Genomic DNA, 22,145 nt, shown 5'->3' on the forward strand with positions numbered 1-22,145 from the left:
TACAAGACAACAGGCAGAAATTAACAACAGATATTACTTTTTTCCAAAGTAACTGTAACATTTAAGCACAAAAGGTTTCATCTTAAACATACACTTTTCACAGTCTGCTAAGGTCAGAGATAATGCATTGCCATTCGCTATGCACAACACAAATCTTTGATTTAAATTTAACAACTGACTTACAATGTCTATTATCAAAGCATCCACAAAAACCTCACTGACACTTCACTCTAATTGGTTCCCTAGTGAGCCTATCTACAGCAAGAATGGGACAGAACCAGCTTGATGAGCAGGACATCAAAACTTTTTCAAGATTTTTTCTGAAGAAGGGTCTAGGCCCGAAACGTCAGCCTTCCTGCTCCTCTGATGCTGCTTGGCCTGCAGTGTTCATCCAGCTCTACACCTTGTTATCTCAGATTCTCCAGCATCTGCAGTTCCTGCTATCTCTCTCCTCATCAAAATTTCTGTCCATTCTGCTTACAGCAGTGACTTTCTCCAATTGGTTGCCCCCACGATTAAATTTTCTTTGGTGCTGTGGTAGATTTCAAAGGTGGATTCAAAGGTTTCCCCCACCCTCCTGTGTATTTTGGTACTGTACCTCACCTAGATATTATTCTGGTAGTGGTGAGGTGGTAGTATGATTGGGTATGACTCAGTGTTTTACCTGCCTTTGAGCTTGCCAACCCCGAGGGAAGATTCTGCTCATAGATTTTTGATATCATTTATGAGGAAGGGATTTTGAGAAAGAAATTAGTCAAAAAATGGTTCTTTTGATTCCAAGAGTGGTTAATTCCCGTTGACAATGATTTGAATGAAAACAAACTCTTGGATAGAATGTCCCCCCAAAATGCACATGACCACCTTAATTTTGTACCTGGTGTTTGAATGTTTTGAACTCAAAATTGTTCACAATTTGACAATAATTATTACCAAATGTACATTTTTAGGGAGATCTTAAATAAATCATACCTTAGAAGAAACGGACATTTTTCTGTATATTAAGAAGAAATATTTGCCATCCCACAGGACTGCATCCCAGATTTTGGTGAGCACCGTGAATGTTTAAACATGTAAAATAAATAAATTGCATCTACTTAAATAAAGTTTAAATTCATCCTAATCCATAACCCAGAAGTGTCTACACAATATTGTGACTAGTTTCTGTCATGAATTCTAGGTTATGCTTTTCTTCTATTTGTGATACAGCTAAAACATTTTAACCACTTTAATGACATGGCTATATAGAGCTTAAAGCCAGGTTTGTGCCATAAGAGGTTAATAATTGTTAGAGAGTTAACGTTTCGGGCCCGGTGACCCTTCCTCAGAACCCTTCCTCCGTTTTCTCCTCCACAGATGCTGCCAGGCCTGCTGAGCTTTTCCAGCAACTTTGTTTTTGTTCCTGATTTACAGCATCTGCAGTTCTTTCGGTTTTTAATCATTGTTAGATTTAGAGCCAGAGCTCATCAGTAATAATGTCAGAGCACATGAAACTTGGACCTGTGGGAAGAGGGTTTAAATGGCATCTTTCTGAACGGTGTATTTGTAAACAGTTACTAAACGTTTGTTAGGATGTATTGATACAGTTTCCGGTCCTCATCTGTCAAAAGCAACCGAAACCTAATCATGATATCTACACATGAAGGCAGTCATTTGTGAAATACTTATTGAGGAACCTAGCCAATGCTGATAAAGACGGGAAAATGGAAAGTTGGTGACCTGTCAAAGCAGACTTGTCACAGCAATAATCAGAGGGACTAATCACCATTGGATTTCCATGACAGCTAATTAGAAGCAAACAGAATGATGAGAAAAGCCTTATCAGTGGGGTAGTCGTAGCTGAAGGGCTTGTACTGTGCTGTATTGTTCTATGTTCTATGTTCTATGAATGTTCCTGGGGACATGGGTCCAAAACCGACTGTGGCAGATGGTAATATTTCAATTCAGTATAATCTAGAATAAAATCCTAAAACTAATGGAAAACATGTAATCATTGCAGGTTGTGGTAAAACCCCTTCTGGGTTCATTTGTGTTCTTTAGGGAAGGAAATCTGCTGTCCTTAACAAGTCAGGTCTACGTGTGACTCTGGGCCCACAGCAATGTTGTTGACTGTTAACTACCCTCTGGGCAATTATGGGTTGGCAATAAATACTAAATAACATAAAAACAAAAAGCAGTGATGCCCACATTCCATGAATGACTATGTTCAAAAAAAGAACCCTTCCAAACACCCTAAACAAGGTAAAAGGCCTCAAACAAGCCACACACTCAAACAACTGGCATTACCACTTCAATCGATACTGGACCACCTCTAGACTTGCTCAGAGCCCAACAATGATCAAGTCAGTGTGCTGCTCTATGGAATTGGCAACAGTGATGCCCTTCCCCCATAACCCCGCTGTCTAATTGGACGTACTGTGGTTGTATAGGGAGAGATGCATCTGCCTTCAAACAGTTGTTTAACTATTAACATTTCTTTTGCTCCAAGTTTTCATCTCCTTGCTCACTCCAAGAAAAACTCTCTTTGACTCTGTTCTCAGCTCATTGTGAGGAAGAGGGACACTAGTAGCTCATGTTCCACTGGTAGGAAGGCGGAACCTTGAGCAGGCTCGGTGTGAAAGTGGGGAGGACTACTAGAGCCTGGGGGTACCAGGATGCTGGCCTCAAAGTAATGACAATGAAGAGTGGACTCAGGAAGAAACGACAAAGAAGAGACAAGAGGCTGCTATAGTTTGAATCATCTTCTTACTCTGTCATGGAGCCTAGGGAGAACCTTTAAGGCCTGTATTGGGAAATGTAGCATCTTTATTGCCCTCACACTTTGGAGATCTTTCACTCATAGGAAAATGGGTATCATCGACGTGGCTTGTTCTTTCTTCGACACGCTATCATCATGGAGCGAGTGCAGGTCTAACATGGCATTTTGTAGCTGGTCACAGACAGGCCTAGTGCAGTCATGATTTGCTGCATGCAGCCTGTCCTGAAAAGGGAATGAAAGATACAGAAAAGAAATCACCTGCAGTCTTATGATTAGAGTGTCATTAAAGATGGGTAGATCATCGTTGTCTGCTGCTGAGTAAAGAGGGGTCAGGGTGAATCAGCTGCTCCATTCAATAAAGAATACTGCTGATCAGAAATAACATGCAGACTGTTCACACACCAGTGTCCATTACAGCAGTGTGTTACATAGTTCCTCTTGACCATCACAGAAATACCTCCTGCACCTCTCAGTCAGATGCTAGAGGGTTGAAGACACTGGCCTTATTATCCAATTTAAAAATGAGACTCCTTGTCAATATCAGAAACATCTAAGTCATCTTGAAGTTCTATTGCCTAAAATAAAGATCGTCTTCATCTTGGATAGGAAGGGTTGGTGTGACTTGTTCCTGCTATTTTGTCTCCCTGTAGGGACTGTTCTGCTACTGCTGCAGATAATTCTGAAATAATGCATTTTGTGCAGACGTGGTACACAGCATTAAAGGCTGGAAGTTTTCCAGCCAATCACATCATGAACAAAGAGCAATGGTGGTGACAGTGCCCTCCTCACATAGCTTTGATTTACACATTCCTGGCTGGCTTGCGGAAAATAAACTGTCAAGCTCATCTGTGGGCTCCCAGGCAAATTCTTTGTCACCCTGGAAAAGGGACTTACAGCCTGCCGGGTAAGTTGAACATCTTTAGACAACCATGAGGTCCTCTCAGGGCTGTAAAAGCACAGATATTGCCTCATGCAGAATGATGACTATTACACAGTCTCAGATAACTAGCTTATAGGATCCAATAGTAACAGTGGTCTCCTAAATCAATAGAGGCTATTTATAAAATAATCCATACTGTCTCCAGGCTCCTGGATGCACTCATTAAACCTAATGTTGTCAATTATTGTAGTACACCTAAGAATGAAGTAGGCATTGAGTACCTTAATTAAATCTTCATATATTGCCATTTCTGCTGCTATCTTGAATTGAACAAGAAATGCATCAGCAGTGTTGCCAATTATATATAGAAATAAATTAATTGGGTCATTATCATGTAATGGAAGCAAGGCCCAAGGTGGTACAGTATTGAGTAAAGTGCCACCTTACCCACTGAGAGAGCCTGGGACCACTCTCATGTTCTAAGGGCTTGGGTATCAATAAAGATTTCTCCACTGCTGAAGCTTTTTATTCTGCAATGACTAAGCTTGCAAATTAATTCATTTATGTTCATTTTCATCAACCTTTTGCTTGATTCCTCCTGCAGTCTGTACTGGGGATTTTCTGAGCATTTTCCCAGCACAGATCGCCTACCATATGCTGAGCATCCGGCCAAACAATTCTGGAGGGTGTCTCAAACCACAGTGTTCACTGAGCTCTCGAGTGTGCTAATACTTCTGCTTTGGTCCTTCCCTGAGAATTGGATCTATGCCACTGACTTCCTTGAATGTTCCCACCATCAATCAAGATGGATAGGATTTAGGACATTTCACTGAGAGAACAGTCCACCACTGCTGCCGTCACATGCTAAGGCACATTGAGGTTGTAAAGAGAGAAGTGATTCTGTCTTTATACCAGTACACAGGAACTGCCAATGCAACAGTAAAACAAAACAGGGCCGGTACGAACAGGTGTATTCACGACCTTTTCCCCATGTCCACCATGTGACACCAATATGATGCCTGTCCATTCACTCATGCCGAGTTCCACACATCCTACAATGGAGCATTTTAGGCTGCTTTACCACAGCAGCAGAAGACTCCGATATGTGGGACAAAAATTTAAACCAGCCCACTCTATTCTGCACCAGTCCAAGACATAGCTGATACTGAAGAAAAGAAACATAACAGATCTAGGAATGGAAATTTCTATTACGTATGATTATGAGTCCTGCTGAACCATGTCTGTGTAAAGTGTGAAACAGTTTATACATTCCTCAGTTTAGATTCCAATCTTTAGCTGTCAAAAACATCCAGAATTCAATCGTGATATTTGTCTAAAATATCAGGAAGTTTTAATTACTTACTGGTACAAGCCATTGTTGGTGGGTCTTTTTCTGCCCTGTAGTAACCTTTATCACATTTACACACTTGTGAGGCATCTTCATCGGTGAAGCTGTGTGGAGGACATTTGAAGCACTTGGTGTTTCCAGCAAAAGCTTTATAGAATCCAGGCCTGCAAGCTAAAAGAAGTAACAAAATAAGCAAAAGTTAAAGATAAACATGTAAATTAACCTGACCTACCAAGATAATGGTATACATTTTCAACAGGTAGTTTTAACAATTATACTACTTGGTTTGAATGCTAATACTGCTACTGCCAATGTGACTCCTTTTAATGCTTCCAGGCACTGCTGTAACACTTAAGGATCCAGAAGTAATGGGAATGGCATGAGATCTGGATATACAGACATTTCTTCTCGGGATTCTACAGTCAGAGGGCTTTGAAAGAGGATACAAGAATACAGAGCAGGGTTCAGGGTCCAGGAGTACTGGGGAGGGAGAGGACCTGGGATGTGGAACATTGTGAATTGCAACACTCTAAGAAGTGGAAACACTGATGTGGAAGTACCGAATGATTTTGACGCTTATGAGGAAGAGGTTTAGAATGAAGGTGGAAGCTGGCAGGCAGACAGCGTTTGATCTTATTGGGTGAGTTGCTGGAAACTGACTGTATTTGTTGGGGTGAAAGCTGGGTCCAGCACAATTAGAGAAAGGGAAGACAAGAAAAGTGAAGTAAGAACTGGTCTTAGCTCCTTTTGGACTATCAGAAACCCTTCGTATCCATCCTCCTTCATCAGCTTGTTCCTGCCTTTAGTTTAGTGCATTAAAACACAATCTGCTGTTTGACAAGACATAAAAGGAGATTTTCCTCTTTACTGTTTGGAGAATGCCCAGGCACAAACATGAAATGGAAGTAGAAAAAAAAATGTAGTTGAACATTGCTGCACTGGGATTTCTGTGGAATTTCTAGAGCTCACATAAGTGAGAAGCATGGGAAGACATGAACAAGCTCCTTGTGACATACCCTATTCGTTTAATGGCAGGTTTTGAACTGCTAAGTGTGATTGGTCATTGCTAATCATGGTTAGTACAAGCCAGGGCCTCTGTGCAAACAGCCTCCATCCCTGGGATCTCAATGTAAACCCTTTTATGCATTTGTGTGGATACACAAACAGTGCAACACATTACATGGAGCATCCTCTCCTTAGAGTAAGTAACAGTCTAATCACATTAAGCTCTGCAAATAAGGAGGTGTTCACTTGGCTCCAGGGATTAGCATTTGCAAAATAAATAACAGCACACAATTACACTCATATCATAAAATCTACATTTAGCTGAAATACGCATCTCTGGACACAGATACAAAGCTCGCAACAAGTCTTTTGGCAGAGGTTGCAACATTAATTTAAGTAATTAAAGATAAAACAGATAATTTAAGATATAGAAATGTAATTAAGCGAGGGTGAGTTGCCTTATTTTCATTTTGAGCAAATGCCTGAACAAGTAGAAATATCAGTGATGAAGTACATAAATGGTGGATGAAAATGTTGAGCTATTCTGGGAATTTTATGGTTAAATCATACAATCAGGTTGGTTTTGCATAGACAAAATTGTAATAATTAGCACAGCAAGTTATAATGGCAATGGAGAAAATATTATTAACAAAACATCAGATCTGGGTCAAAACTTTCTACTGGATTATTCTTATCCTTCAGGGTCTAACCTAGAGAAACCAACTGCATCAACACAAAAGATTAGGACATTTTAATTAAGAGTTATATCAAGTGGGTAAATCAAGTTTCCACCATCTTTAATATTCATATAAAAATCAACCTGATTGAAGATAGATCTGATCCACAAAACTAGCCACATCACCAGATTAAAAATAACGTTAATGATGAGTTTTCAATGATCGCAAACATTCAATGAGCAAACTGGTTCCTTTTGAAAAAAAATGTTAAATTTACCACACAAAAACTGACTGGCGCACACCATGACACAAGTAAATGGTTTGTTCATCTCCTTTAATTCTGTGCCTGAAGGCAGTCCTCGGCAATTGCTTGCCGAACAATGTCAAAGTGCCATTACCGGGTAGGATGACGTGCCAGATCCTAAAATATCTCAGCCAGAAAGGAAATATACCCTGATTCACACGTGAACATTCTAGCCAACTGAGGTAAGTTCTTTTTGGTCATTTGAAATCAAGTTATTCCTCCGGGAGGACTACATGATCTCATAAAATGTTTCTTCTGTGAAAAAAAAAAGTTGGCTCTGTTAGTAAATCTGAACCAGGTTATGATTCTTAAAAATGCAAGTAATATTTTCTAATGCAAAGAAAAAATATTTGCAATTCATTTCTAATATGCCGACTAACGGAAGATTTCATGTCTTCAGTTATGCTCTCAAAAGTTGAGTCACGTGCGTAACTGTGTGCAAATATAATATTTTTTATTAAAGGTGTAGATGGTCTCTGTCCTTTGATGGCTTATTCGGCACTCAGTTAGCTCAGTTGGTTCAATGGCTGGTTTGCAATGCAATCCACTGCCTGAGGTTACCATGAAAGTCCAGCCTTCTGAATCATGCCCCTCACCTGAGGTATGGCATCCCTCAACTTAAACCACCACCAGTCATCTCTAACGAAACAGCAGCCCTATGGCCCTCTGGAACTATGGTCACTTTATAGGTGGCAAATTGAAAAAGAGTCAAAGGAACAGAACATGAATATAGGGTGGCATATTGGTTAGCACTGCTGCCTCACAGCGCTGGGGACCGGGTTCAATTCCATCCTCAGGCAACTGTCTGTGTGTTTACCCCTTTTCCCTGTGTCTGTGTGGGTTTCCTCTGGGATCTCTGGTTTCCTCCCACAGTCCAGGTACGTGCAGACTAGGTGGATCAAGCATGGGAAATGCAGACTTATAGGGATAGTGTAGGGGGTGGAACTGGGTGGGATGCTGTTCAGAGGGTCAGTGTGGACTGAATGGCCTGTTTCCACATTGTAGGAATTTTACTATTCTATTCTTTGATTTAGTTTTCATTATAAAATATATTCTCTCCAATAATTTACCTTCATAACACTGTTTATGTCTAAGCTTCGGATGAAGTGTATGGGGAACTGAGCAGCTGAAGAGTTTTTTCATGTTGGCTATTGAAATCTCTCATTGGCTAACAGAAACAGTTGTTTTAAACTAGAAAGGTGATGGGTGGAATTTTCTGTGACAGATTAAGTGCGGAACTAGGCATAAAAGCAATCGGGACTGCCACTGAGGGAGGATTAGGTTTTCAGTTACATTTTGTTTAGCTCATTGTATATTCATGCCTGGGAAAATGAAAGACATCCAAGCCCCATATTTTAAAGGCAACTGGATACAGAAACACAGAAACTTAGAAGATAGGAGCAGGAGTAAGCCATTTGAACACCCCCACCCACCCCCGAGCCTGCTCCGCCATTCAATATGATCATGGCTGATCATTGAATTCAGTACCCAAATCCCAGTACTTTCTGCAGCCCAGGAGCATCCGAACCTCTGCTTGTCATCCTCCAATGCCCCTGGAGATGTCAAAGACCAGGCAAAAAGTGACAACACCTTTAAGCGATGCCTCAACAAAAGGCTGTCCAGGAGATGAGGGAAGTGCTTTTCCTCAGGGATGGCCACAAGTGGCCATCTCAACTAATGATAGAGGTGACTGCAGAGGCCAGCCTCCTGTGAACAGCTCAAAGAATCTGACTGTAGTGCCTCAGGAGAATGAATGATCTGCTGCACTCTGACAAGGTTCATAGACTGTTTACTCAATGCTTCATTGCAGCTCTAACATAACACTATTGGCATCACAGCGATACTGCTTCACTTACAGAACTTATGCCAGAGTTCACTCTTAAAATATCAAAGGAGCTACAACACTTAGCAGTTCATGTACCATCAGGTCACTGACCTTTCATCATTATAAGGAGAATATACCCTCCTAATAGGTTTCAGTTTAAGAACATAGAACAAGAATATAACCACAAAGGATGGGCTTTTATCTTGAATCTCATTTTGAGCTGTGCCTTACTTGCCTGCCCTCATCAGTTTTGATGGCATCAGTCTGCCATTTATGGGCAGGCTTGATTGCCTGTTTAAGTTTCAACCCCTAACATTGAAAGCTGGTGTTCAAAGATGTCTCTTTGAATAACTAAAGTTTGTAGTCACTGGAGCTTGAAGGAAAGCGTCTACCCCATCAGATGCATAGTTCAAGTACATAGTTGGGTTTGTGAACACGTACGCTGCTTATTTTTTGCTAATGCAATTCCAACAGGCTGGTGTTTTAATGAATATTCACGACATGCAAACAGATGCAAAGCAAGTTCCTCAGCATCAAGGTCAGGAAGACCACCACACCCAGAAGATTTTGGGAATTTAATAGCAAAACTTTAGCCTGCCATCAGGAAACAGAATGTTTTCCTCCCTCTGAATTAAATTCCTTGTCCACCCTCTGCCTAGAAAATTCCACAGGATAAGTTTTAATAAATTCTCTTGCCAAATGTTTACTTAATGGTTGAGTTGAAATTAGGTAAACACACTACACTGCACTGGGGGTGAATTCAAATAGCAGGTCGCTGCATGATTTGGAACCACTGGAATAGAACAATTGGTATTCAAACTTTATAAAGAAAATGGAAATCTCAATCATTAACAACAATGTGCATTTATGAGGACCTACATTCAAATGTGGTAATGTCATTTCTGTTCAATTAACATTAAACCTAAATAAAATTACTCTAAAATTAGACTTTTCTGAATTAAGCAAATATATTGGAGTCATCCAACCTTCGGATTATTTTTTGCATGTCAATTGTATTTGTGCAGTGTGTGATAAACTGAATGTGACTCGGGTGGAATTCATCCTTCTGTAACTTTCAGCAAAAGAGGTAGGAGTACAAGATCATATTTTATACTTGCATAATTGTTCTACAAAAATTAATAAAAGCAAGTATTTCAGCCTCCAATAAGATGTCACAAAGCTGTGTGGCTTTGCTATTTTTGTATTTGCTAAGATTTAAGTTATAATATACCCCAACAGCATTTATGGACCATGCGTGTTATCTTCGAAGTCATTTACAGCATGACAATGAAATTATTTTTCTCCATGAGTGCCAGTCAAGGAATAAATACATGGCTTAAGAATGGTCTATTTTCCACTTAGTACTCAGTGACAACATCAAACACTAACCAAATGCAATGCAAATCTCTCTCCAACTGCCTTGAATGCACCCCAAACATATTTACAGACGAGAAATCGTTACTGCAAGGTATTTACATTCACTGATTTCCCATGTTACTTATGATGTGAAAATGAAATTGCTTACTGAGCTAAATAAGAACTGAATTTGATATTGCTTCTATATTTTGCTCGTACAGCGTGTTAACTCAAATAATTCAGCTCATGTCATTTTAATATCAGTGAGAATACCCGAATTCATTCATCTAAATGGATTTAAGTTCAGGTTCTTGAGATGGAAAGGAAGTTATTAATCAATTATGTCACGTCATCCTAAAAATTAAGTACTTCAAGGTTGCATATTGTTGTGCACATATTCAGTACTCTGGGGCCCTTTTCTCTAAACAGTCTTGGATAGAAATTAATGTGTTGTGGGCAGAGGCTTGCTCAAAAGGGAATAATTTCTTCTAACAGCTCCACCCTGAATGTGCCATCCAAATTGAACAGCAATGCAAATAAATGTTGACATAGACCTTTGAAAAGTATTGCTGGAAAAGGACAGATTTTGTCAAAAACTTTTCATCTTGTACTCATCAGGATAATTTGCAAGAATACCAAGCAATTCAATTCTCATGAGTTGCTTCAATGAGTATGAGATGGATATTTTTGGTCAAAATATGCCCTTTTACAGCAACAGTCTAGTTCTGTACTATCAAATGACTATAGCCCATTCACTCGTTTCTTTTTCATGATATATCTCAGTACCAAGAATTGGATTGGAACAGATTCCGCACATAATATATTTATTTTATTATGCAATATTGAGTACTTCATATACATTGTTATAATCAGGAGCATGATAAAACAAAGTTAAACTCCAAGTATTTATGAAATTTAGTTAATTTGTTATTAAACTATGACAGTGTAAAGACAGTATCATGTGATCTTTCTATAATTTTGATTGTGGACTGAAAGGGAAAAAGAACTGTTTTAAAACCTGAAGATTGTTGATTGATTGCTGCACTTTTTAAAATCAAGTAACCAGACACTTGTTGTGAGAAGTTTTTTACGCAAGTACTCGTTCAAGCAATTGTGCAGGTCTGATTACAGATGAGCTGAAACCAGGGGTCTGTGTGTGAATGAAGATTTGGTTGGAAACAAGCAGCTGTGACTGGCTCTTATAACTGAATAGGTTGGGGGTATGAATGGAAACATAAACCATACAGACAGGAGTAGGCCATTTGGCCTTTTGAGTCTGCTCTGTAATTCAATATGATCATGGCTATCATCCATCTCACATTTTCCACATACCTTTTGACCTCTTTTGCCCCAAGATCTATGTCTGTCTCCTTCTTGAAACAAGTCAATGTGTGGCCTGAAGTGATTATTGTGGCAGAGAATTCCATAGGTTCACTACTCTCTGGGTGAAGACATTTATCCTCTTCTCAGTCCTAAATGGCCTAACCCATATCCTTGGACTTTGATCCCTGGTTCTGGACTTCCTTGTCATTGGAAAACATGTTTCTGCATTAACCCTGTCTAGTCCTGTTCGAATTTTATAGCTTTCTGTGTTGGGAAAAGCCATTAGATCTCTGCAAGGACAGAAGCGTTCCATTGCAGTAGAAACTGCCTTACATCTGAAGAAAGACTGTTTATTTCTCCCAAAGAGGTTGTGGTAAGCTGTGGCTCCTAACCAGTAAGTCAGAAACTGTACAAGTGTGAACCAGCCATCCTATATCCTCTGCAAACAAGTGAAAGTATCTGGAGAAGGAAAATCAGGGAGGAGCGTGTCCTGAGCAGCCAACAGGCTGTGTCAGTGAACCCTGTGAACAGGAACAATTGAGCTGCCTTCCCACTCTTCCCTTCAGCCCACAACACCTAATTTATTTTTCTTGTCTGGTTCTGTCTGGATGTATATAAGGGGATTAGAACTTTAACTAATAGAGTTATACGCCACTGGTTCATAATTGTTTACCTGTAGCTGAAGTCTATTTACTTGTAATAAATAATAATTCTTGTTAAGTACAGAAACCTGGTTTGTGCTTTCTGTCAACCTGCGCACAAAACATAAGCAAATTGGGGAATTTTGCATACTTTAATAAAATTTTTAACTTTATATTTGCCAACAGTGGGGCTTAATTTTGAGAGCGCTAGTCCAGTGAAGGAGAATAACCAAATGGACGCAGGGAGATATTTTCTCCATGCATAGGTAGATGAGATGCTAAAGTGGATTGACAAAGTATATGCAGAGTGAATGTTTCCTCTTGTTGGAAATCTAGCCAAAGAGGTCATAGTTTTGGGTTAAAGGAAAGCAGAGCTGAGGAATTACTTGTCTTAAACGGTTGTGAATTTGTGGAACTCACTACCCCAGAGTGTAGTGGATGCCAAGACACTGAATAAAATAGACAGACTTTTAATTAGTAATGGGTTGAAGAGCAATGGGGACAGGACTGGAAAGTGGAGCCAAGGCCGAGATGAGATCGGCCATAAACAAATTAAATGGCCGAACAGGCTTGAGAGGCTGAATTGCTTACTCTTGCTCCTGGTTATTATGTTCTTATAGGCAAAGTTCTCGATGCCACTGTGCACAGACTGTGGATGGAGCAACACCAACAAATTAGAAAAAAAAATCAGAAATTGCTTGAAAAACTCAGCAGGTCTGGCAGCATCTGTGAAGAGAAAGCAGAGTTAACATTTCAGGCTGTGACCTTTCATCAGAATAAATCTTTACAACAAGTTAGATCCCATTGTCTCTTCAAAGTCTGTTTTGTTATTGACTGTACCTCACAGACCAGTGACAGACATGATTACTGTGTGCTCCCCATTTGACAAGAATATAACCAATCTATCACCTCAAGTTTCATGCACTCTGCTCAATTTTCTTAATCCCATTCACACCCAAAAATCTATTGGTTGCTGTCTCAAACATATTCAGTGAATGAGAATTGATAACTCACTAGACATTTCAAAAGATTCAGAACTCTGATTTTTTTTTCCACTCATGTCATTCCTAAACAGCCAGCAATACTCTATTCTGAGATTGTGACCTAGTGTACTAGGTTTCCCAGCTAGGGACTGTCAGTGTCCACTATATCAGGTCATTGAAGAATTCTACATGTTTTAATGAGATCACCTCTTATTCTTCCAAACTCCAAAAAATATAGGATTAATCTACTCTAACTCCTCAATGCACAATTCTTTTATACCATGAACCAATCTAGTAGAGGTTTGTTGCACTTCCTCTAGGTCAAGTCTGCCCTTCCTTGAGTAAGACAACCAAAACAAGCACACAGTGCTCCAGGTATCACCTCACCAATGTTCTGTATAATTTTGTGCTCTGACCCTTTTGCAAGAAAAGTTGAATACTGCTCATTAGTCGAATTACTTGCTGTCTCTGCATGTTAACTTCAGATACAAGGAGCCTAAGGTCTCTATAAATGCAAACAATTCCCATTCTCTCAGTATTCATTTACTTCTTTTTTAAAAAACTTTTCTTACAATAGACTTGGATGTGATCTGCTTGAGGCTTATAAGATGGCAAAGGGAATTGAATCTGTTCAAATTGGCAATTTGTTCCAATTTAGTAAATTAAGAAGGACGAGAGTGTTACAACTTTAACTTGTATAAGTCCAGATCTCGGTGAGGTGTCAGGATGTGGATGCATTCCCAGAGAATAGTAAACCCCTGGAGTCTGTTGGTTTGTTCAGTGGACTCAATTCACTGAATTATTTGAGAGCTTGACCCATTTCCAGTTGGGGCAGAGATCATCTATCACAAAAAGTAAATTCTGTAAGAAATTCAAGGTCAGAGTAATTGGAACTAGTCTGCATTACCTGGCAGTGAGGGAGTACGTTGGAGAGAAATTCCATAGATTTTACTCCATCAAATTGGCCTGGCTATTTGTTTCTTCTTTATTTTGTTTCTCTCAGATGATAGCATAGCCCTCAGCAAAGGACAGGGTGAATAGTGTTTATACATATCACAATTGTGTGGGCAGCTTAGATTGATCAAAGGTGTTTTTTTCTGCCCATCATTTTTCATATATTTCATGTTTACAAGGCTGGTGTTCTCAATGTGCTGCTTGGGTTCTAGGAAACAGAACAGTTGATATTAGCTCTTCCTCCTACTCATTAATAAATTGCGAAAAGAAGTGTTTTGAAGTAGGAAGTGTGAATTTGCAAAGCAGAGTGTGCTGAAAAGTGCTCAAAAATCTACAGAAACATTGCTAACAAATGGTGAATGCCATCTACACTCTGATTAACCTGCAATTTTATAACCCATGCCTTGTTCCCCGTTTATTCAATGAATAACTTGATTCCACCACCAATGAATTGCAAAGTTATGCAAGTTTAGCTTGTACGAAGGAAATGACTTGTGGCAGAATGTTCTTGTCACTGCATTTTGTTCGTCAATGTAATTAGGGAGTTCTTATTTGTCGGCAACTGGGATAATGAATATCATGCTATCACTTCTCCATTTAATAGTCCCACAGGGATGATTTGTAAAGAGGATGATAGTCCCTTCTGTCATAACAGCAAAGAAAGTTTCTATGAGAACAGGTGACTTCTGTACAAGCAGAGGCATTACTTTTACCAAGCTACACTTTGGTTCATCGCAGAATTCTTGGGCATAAAACCTCAATACGAATTATTATAATTTAGTTGACACATTCAGTGGAAATCCAACTGTTTGATAGAATGAAATGTTCCTATTGAGCAAAATCAATGAGCTGAATTTTACCAAATATCAGCTGTCAAATTTGGGAAGCTTCACAAAGATTATCTCTGTGAACTCCAGCAATTCACACAATTCTCCACTGATCATCTCATTACACATGCACGTCTCCACAGTGCCATGCTTGTACTGCTGTGCATTCACCGGCTGTGGAGGTACTTGCCATTACTGAGAATTTGGGATTTGCACCACCTTCACCATATTTAAAGTGCTTCTACCTCCAGTTCAATCACTGCCTACTATGAGCAGCCCTTTACAGTACACCCAGTATGTGGGAAACAACAAAGAAAAGCTTCTGAGGACATGTAACTGCAATGGGTGACACTTTAATGGAAACAGAATCGCACATTTGTTAAGTGTATTACTACTTTACATCTGAGATAACAAGGTGTAGAGCTGGATGAACACAGCAGGCCAAGCAGCATCATAGGAGCAGGAAGGCTGATGTTTCGGGCCTAGAGGGTCTAGGCCCAAAACGTCAGCCTTCGTGCTCCTATGATGCTGCTTGGCCTGCTGTGTTCATCCAGCTCTACACCTTGTTATCTCAGATTCTCCAGCATCTGCAGTTCCTACTATCTCTGATACTACCTTACATCTGATTGGTTGTCAGTGTAACAAGAATCAAACAGACCTACTTGTAATGCTGTGTTAAAACCCTGTCTGAGTGAGTGCTTCCATTTCCCTAACACCCAGCAAAGTATAACATCTTGTAATTGTTCAACATGAAAGCAACACCTGTTGGAAAGCCTTGAAACAGTTGAAAACATTAATTTTCATTGAATAGCATGACAAATGAAGGAAAAAAAATACAAATACTGCCATGTTTGTTTCTAAAAACAAATAGTGGCTGTGTGCCTTTCAAATAGCCATAAATTTACAGTCAATGAATGATCCCTTCACCTAAGCCACATCTATTATAAGCGGGTGTCAACTGAGTTCTGTCTGGCTTCTTGTGCCTACACTGTACCACACTATCATTCTGAAGGTAATGTTCAGAAACAAAATTAGAAATTGCTGGAAAAAAACTCAGCAGGTGTGGCAGCATCTGTGGAGAGAAATCAGAATTAGTATTTTAGATCTAGTGACGCTTCTTCAGAACTGATCATAATGAGGTTGGAATATATGCTCTAGAATGGGTGGAGGGGTGGGGCAGAGGGAGAAGGAGTAAACGTTAGGTGCCATCCTTAGTTCAGGGCCATCCTTAGCCATGTTTGACCCATCTCCTGCACTTCGGCCCTCACTCACACTTCCCTCCCACTAATACGATAGGATTCCCCGGTTCTCACCTGCCATCCCACCAGCATCCACATCCAAAGGATCATTAGCTGCCATTTCCATATCCTCCAGCAGAATGCCACCACCAGACACATATTTCCATCTCTTCCATTCTCAGCCTTCCTCAGGGACCTTTTCCTCTGGGACACCTTGGTCCATTCCTCCTCCACTCCCAATATCAACTCACAACCCCATGGCAACTTCCCTTACCTCCTTCCTCCTCACTATCAAAAGACCTAGCCATACCTTCCGAGTTAAGCAGCGATTTATCTTCACTCAATCTAGATTACTGTGTGCGCTGCTCACAATGTGGTCTCTTCTACTTGTATGTTCTGTCTGCAAAATGATGTTGTGAGGCTGATGCGCATTTGATGCCATCTCAATGGACTGACTGCCCATGAAGCATACCAAAAGATATTGGGGGACTGTTGGCCAGAATGGAGGCCTGGAAGATCAAGTTAGAGCTACAGCCATCAGGAATTCACTCTGCCTTTCAGGTCAGGAAGGTCACCATATAGTTTATATCCACCGCATGGGAGAATAGCAAACTCCATATAAATGATGCAAGATTAGGTACTAATGAGATATAGATACCTGCAAACAGGCCTCTTGCTACTCAATAGTGAGATTTGTCTCTCATAATTCAAACCTTGGGTGGAAAATCAGACTTCTTTTTATCTGATCTCACTATATTTTTCCAAGTGACTCACTGTTTCATGTACCATTCAAGGGTTGGGAAAATTCTACCCATTAATTTAAACATATTGGGAATTATTGTAAACCTTTAAAAAAAAGTCGACCCAGTGAAAATAAATCAGAGATAGTAGGAACTGCAGATGCTGGTGAATCCGAGACAACAAGGTGCAGGGCTGGATGAACACAGCAGGCCAAGCAGCATCATAGGAGCAGAGAGGCTGACGTTTCCGGCCTAGACCCTTCATCTTGAAATCTCTTGGATTGTCTAAATGCTGACATCAGTGGTGCTTGGGGTTCTCAAGAGTCAAGAGGAGGCTAGGTTGGATCATCCACACAGCACTCCTGACTGTGAAGACAGTTGTAAATGTTTCACCTTTTGTTTTTCACTGATGTGCCAGGCTCCCTCATCTTACAGAATGTGAATGTTTTTGGAACCTTCACCTCTACCACCATTTACAACTGACTGTGACAAGACATAAAAACTTTAAGCTGATCTGTTGCATCTGGGATAAGACATAGTTGATGATACAGGAACTGACAAGGAGTGTTAGATGTACAACAAAGGAGAAAGGTAGGAGTAATGATAGGAGGTGCACAAATTTTCTCCACAATACCCTTACATTTAGCTAACAGTGGATCCTTTCCCAGTGACACTCCACACAGGAAAAGAAAGAAAGAAGCCTCAAAGAAGCAATCAGAAATAGGCATCAGAACAGTCATGAAGGCAAAGTGGAAGACAAGTGAGTTCTCCCGCTTATTGCATGCAACACCACAGAACACTGAATAATACAATATAATTATTCATTGTAAAACATTAGAATGCATAACCATTCATGGAAGTATTACTTGATACAGACAATATTATTTCTCCAAGTACCTCTCTAAGTAACTAGTGGCTTCAGATTGTAACATAATTGAACAATAAAGAGCTTTTATTTGTCAGTGCATTGGTACAACATACAATTTAGAATCAGCCATAATTTTCCAAATGGGTAGTCCATTGATTAATAGAGTAACAGTCTTTTCTGATTCCAGTATCATCCAGTTTGTACATATGGAGAGAATTCAAAAACATGAACTCTATACAGTTCAATAATGCGATTTGCAAATGTGGAGTATGCTTTCATCTCTTGATTATGCTTGTATCTGAGTTACACAGAATATAAAAAAACCAAGGATGCTAAACAATTTTCATGGTTCATTATGTTAATCTGAAACAGCACGACAGGATAAACATGACAGAAATATTATGCTATCAATAAATATCCACAGTGAGGCTGAACAGGGCACTGCGTTAAAATGCTTCACCTCTTGGACTTAGCTTTGAGCAAAACGTCAGGGAAATGTAATGGGGGGAATTTTTGGTCAAACAGAACAAGATAGACATATAAGGCTTCCAGTCCAGATGGCGGTGGAGTAGGGTTCTTTCTTTTTCCCCCTTATTCTTCAATTATTCAAAATGGTACCATTTCATTGGCAACAAATGAAAGATTTTTGTTGTATTCTTACTGTAAAATACATTTGACAATAAAATCAAAATCAAATATAAGGAAGGGCGAACTGTATAAAGTGTACTCCTGATGATGATGTCACCACGGGCAGTTCACTTCAGACAGTCGGCTAAGTGCTCCCCTGTCATCTCCTTCCTATTAACTTTAAAATGAATTGGTAGAAAAATGCATGCACCTAAATTCCTAATATGAGCTCCAGACCATCAACAGTCCCTACTAGGAATGAAAGATTATAAATCAGCACAACGGAGTTTTAGTTTTAGTTTGTGAAGCTTAGTTTTAGTTATGTTCATGAATGAGCAATATTAAACTAAATCACATTAAACAAAATTAGAAAGAATAAAATACCAAAGGGATAAGGTTGAGTTTGGATTTTTTGCCAGTCTGATGGGATAAAAAGCATCCTCTCTTTGATGCTTATCAAGATGTTGAATAGAATCAATTTGGGTAGGCTTAACTCAGCTCCTGCTGTGCTTGAGTTTGCATTACAAAAAGTCTGATTCAACATCAAAATTCACTAAAGACTCAAACTGGCTGATGTGAGAAGATAAATCTTTCAGGTATTCCAATACGGAGTATCCTTCAGATATGGGAGTTACTGTACATTGCTGGGTAGCAATCCACTCCCATCCAATCTATGTTCATTTGACATGATATTCTGTGAAACTCGACTTTTCTGTTTTGGTCAAAAACAGAAGTTGCTGGAAAAGGTCAGCAGGTCTGGCAGCACCTGTGAAAAAAAAATCAGGGTTAAGTGACCCTTCCTCAGAATGTGCTGAGGAAGGGTCACCAGGCCCGAAATGTTAACCCTGGTTTTTACTTCATAGATGCTGCCAGACCCGCTGAGCTTTTCCAGTAAATTCTGCTTTTGTTCCTGATTTACAGCAGGCGCAGGTTTTATTTCTGTTTTGTTACCCTACTTCACCATTACGATGTATCAAGTTTGTAGATGAGCCTTTAAAGATCATTCATGTTTAAGAGCATGGAAGCAATTCCACCTGTCATTCCTGGCCTGATGCCAGCTCTTCCACTGTGCCTATCATTTCTGTATTAATTTCTCTGCACTTTCACTTTTAGAATAGATGCCTAAAAAATTTCAGCAAAAGGTCACTCAGCCTAATGTTTCTGTACCAGCTCTCTCCAAGAGATTTTCATTTAATTCTTGCTTTTCCCCATTTTATTCATTATTTTTTCACTTTAAAATATTTATGCTCGTCCTTTTTAAAAGCAGTAAGGGAACCTGATTCAGGTAAATATTTCCAGTAGGATATTCCATGTCCTAACACATCTTACATAAAATAAACTTACATGTAACCTCTTCAGTCTTTGGCTATGATCTTAAATTTATATCCTCTGGGTACTGTCTCAATCTCTCTTTCAAATGATTATCCAATTCTCCTTCAAATGAGGATATAGTCTATGCCTCAATGGCTCATTGCAGTAAAACTTATTTTTAACTCCCCCTTTATTCAAGTGATAATTCTCAGTGAATGTTCCTGGTTACCAGCTTGCTAACCAAGAGAATCACTTAGCAAATTGTCAATAGAGGGACATGAGGCAGTTCTTGATGCCAACAGAGAGATTTGAGAATTGACTGATGAGTTTGTTCATGATAGTGAATCCAATTCTACATGTCTGGGTGGATCCTCGGGTTTTCCTTTTGAGAAGGTGGTGGTGTAACCTCCACCTTCCTCCCTCAGCTGCTCTTCACCTGCTCTTTGAGTCACCTGCAGGGCAGCGATATCAACGCTGAAGTGACCTAGTTCGTGGATATACAAATATAGCATTACTACAATGATTCCCAACTTACTCCCAGCTTTCTACCTGGACAATTCTTCAAGTCATGCCAGGTTCACTCGTCTGATGTTCTTCAAAAACATTCTGCTGAGACACAGCATCCCAGAAGTCTCTTCCACAAGCAAGGCTGACCTCAGAGACTCCTTATTCCTTATGTCTCCAAAGGCCGTCTGTTTTATCATCTTTTTAAATGGAGAACCAGTTCTGACCAGCATCCTGCTTGTTTGCTAACACAGAAAGTGGTCTTTTCCTGTTCTTCACATCAGTAGCTGCATTAGATCCCTTTCTTCCTCTCCCTGTGTCTATCTCCAAAAAAAAAGCTCTTCTTTCCTATATCAAGGTGTGAAAGCTGTGACTTATTTTTAACAAGTTTCAGTTTGGGTTTTACTCTTTGTGAAAATCTGAGAATCAAAATCCTGGCTTTTTTTCTGAACAAGAGTATATATTTGCAACCATTCAAATCTAATTTTATTCTAAACTTTCTATTAATCTAGTGAGTCTATCTCCTCCTGGCCCCACAAAGATTCACAAATTTTACTGACTGCTTTGTGAATAATCTCTTTTTCAGACTTTTTGATTTAGGCAATTTTAGGCCTGTAACTTATGATTGTTGCATGCTCTGTCCTTCATGAGGTAAGCATGTACATGCAAAGCTGTTTCAAGAAAGAGAACTAGCTATCCACTTATAGGCTCATATAAACTCATCGTTTGTTGGACATTTGGCAGCAAAAGCATGATGGCTTGTAGTTTTTAAAATAATTCAATCACTAGCAGCCTTAATTTCTAGTGCAAATGGGAATAGGTAAATTGCTTTTGCATTGTCTAAATCACGTGTTACACTGTTCTTTATGCACAAATATAATAAAGTTTCAGGCTGGTTAATATTGCATCTTTTACCTCCTTACTGAAGAAAGGTTTGTCTCTAATGCATTTGAAATAGGTACAGCTTTGAAAAGAGCATCCACTTTTTTTTAAGATCAATAAGACATTTACAGTATAGTATTGATTAAAATCTTGTTGGTTAGAAAACATGTACATTGTGCAAGTCACAAGAGGGTCCCTGTACTCAAAAGAATTGAGGGAGAATTTTATTTGGTTTCGCAAGTTTGATTTCATGGTCAAGTCAACTTGGATTCCTCCACTGTACAGTATTATGCTCATCTCATCAGTTTTGCAATCCATAAATAATACTCCTGTTAAAATGTTCAAGGAGGGTTGTACATACTGTCATTTATGTATAAATTAATCTATTACCCAACAAATGTTTCTTTCTTTAAATAAATCTTGAAGAACTTATATTTGGATAATATTGAAGTTACTGCACTGTCTAGGAATGTAGCAGATTTATGAATGATGAAAAATATTAACATACAATGGTTTAAATTAAGCTATTTTTTCCTCACTAATCATCTGGCAGACTTAATATGGGAGAGATTTTATCACTATTCAAATTACAATGATCATTGTGCTGAATTCCAAATTTTAAAAAGGACATATCCAAATAATTTTAATTACTGATAGGATGTGCAGTTCAATGCAATGGTTATGACCTTTGTAAAAATTGCTAACGCATTGGATTACATGGACAACCACTTACTGTGACTTCACAAGTTTATCCAGATTATAGCTGGGATTAAAATATGGTAGTTATTTACTTCCCAAAAAGGGAGGAAAATGCATCAAATAAATGATGGGCGTACTTGAACATTTTCTATCAATTGGTTATTTGGTGCAATTCGCAGAAGAAATAAAGAGAGAAATCCAGAACATATGAAAACACTCAAGAGTTAACAACTACTTTTGAAATAACAATGAATTCAACTGCTTCCCATTAGATTGAGTAAACTTGTACAATTAATCTTATTCTTTTATTATTTGTGGGATGTGGTCATTGCTGACTAACTTTTATGGTTCATCCCTAGTTGCTCTTAAAGTGGTGGTGGGCTGCCTTCTTGAACCAC

The 22,145-nt window shown here is 39.2% G+C and overlaps 1 protein-coding gene across 3 annotated transcripts in view; it reads right to left on the bottom strand.

Moving 5' to 3' along the window:
* epha6 (eph receptor A6) overlaps nucleotides 1-22,145 on the bottom strand; it is a 590,517-nt gene that overhangs the window by 266,467 nt on the left and 301,905 nt on the right. For all 3 annotated transcript variants that reach the window (XM_048603194.1, XM_048603196.1, XM_048603195.1), the window contains one exon: nucleotides 4,999-5,154. In XM_048603194.1, coding sequence (XP_048459151.1) covers nucleotides 4,999-5,154 — 156 coding nt within the window. The remainder of the gene's footprint in view (nucleotides 1-4,998; nucleotides 5,155-22,145) is intronic.

Source organism: Rhincodon typus, chromosome 11, assembly GCF_021869965.1.
Source record: "Rhincodon typus isolate 14 chromosome 11, sRhiTyp1.1, whole genome shotgun sequence".
Taxonomy (NCBI): domain Eukaryota; kingdom Metazoa; phylum Chordata; class Chondrichthyes; order Orectolobiformes; family Rhincodontidae; genus Rhincodon; species Rhincodon typus.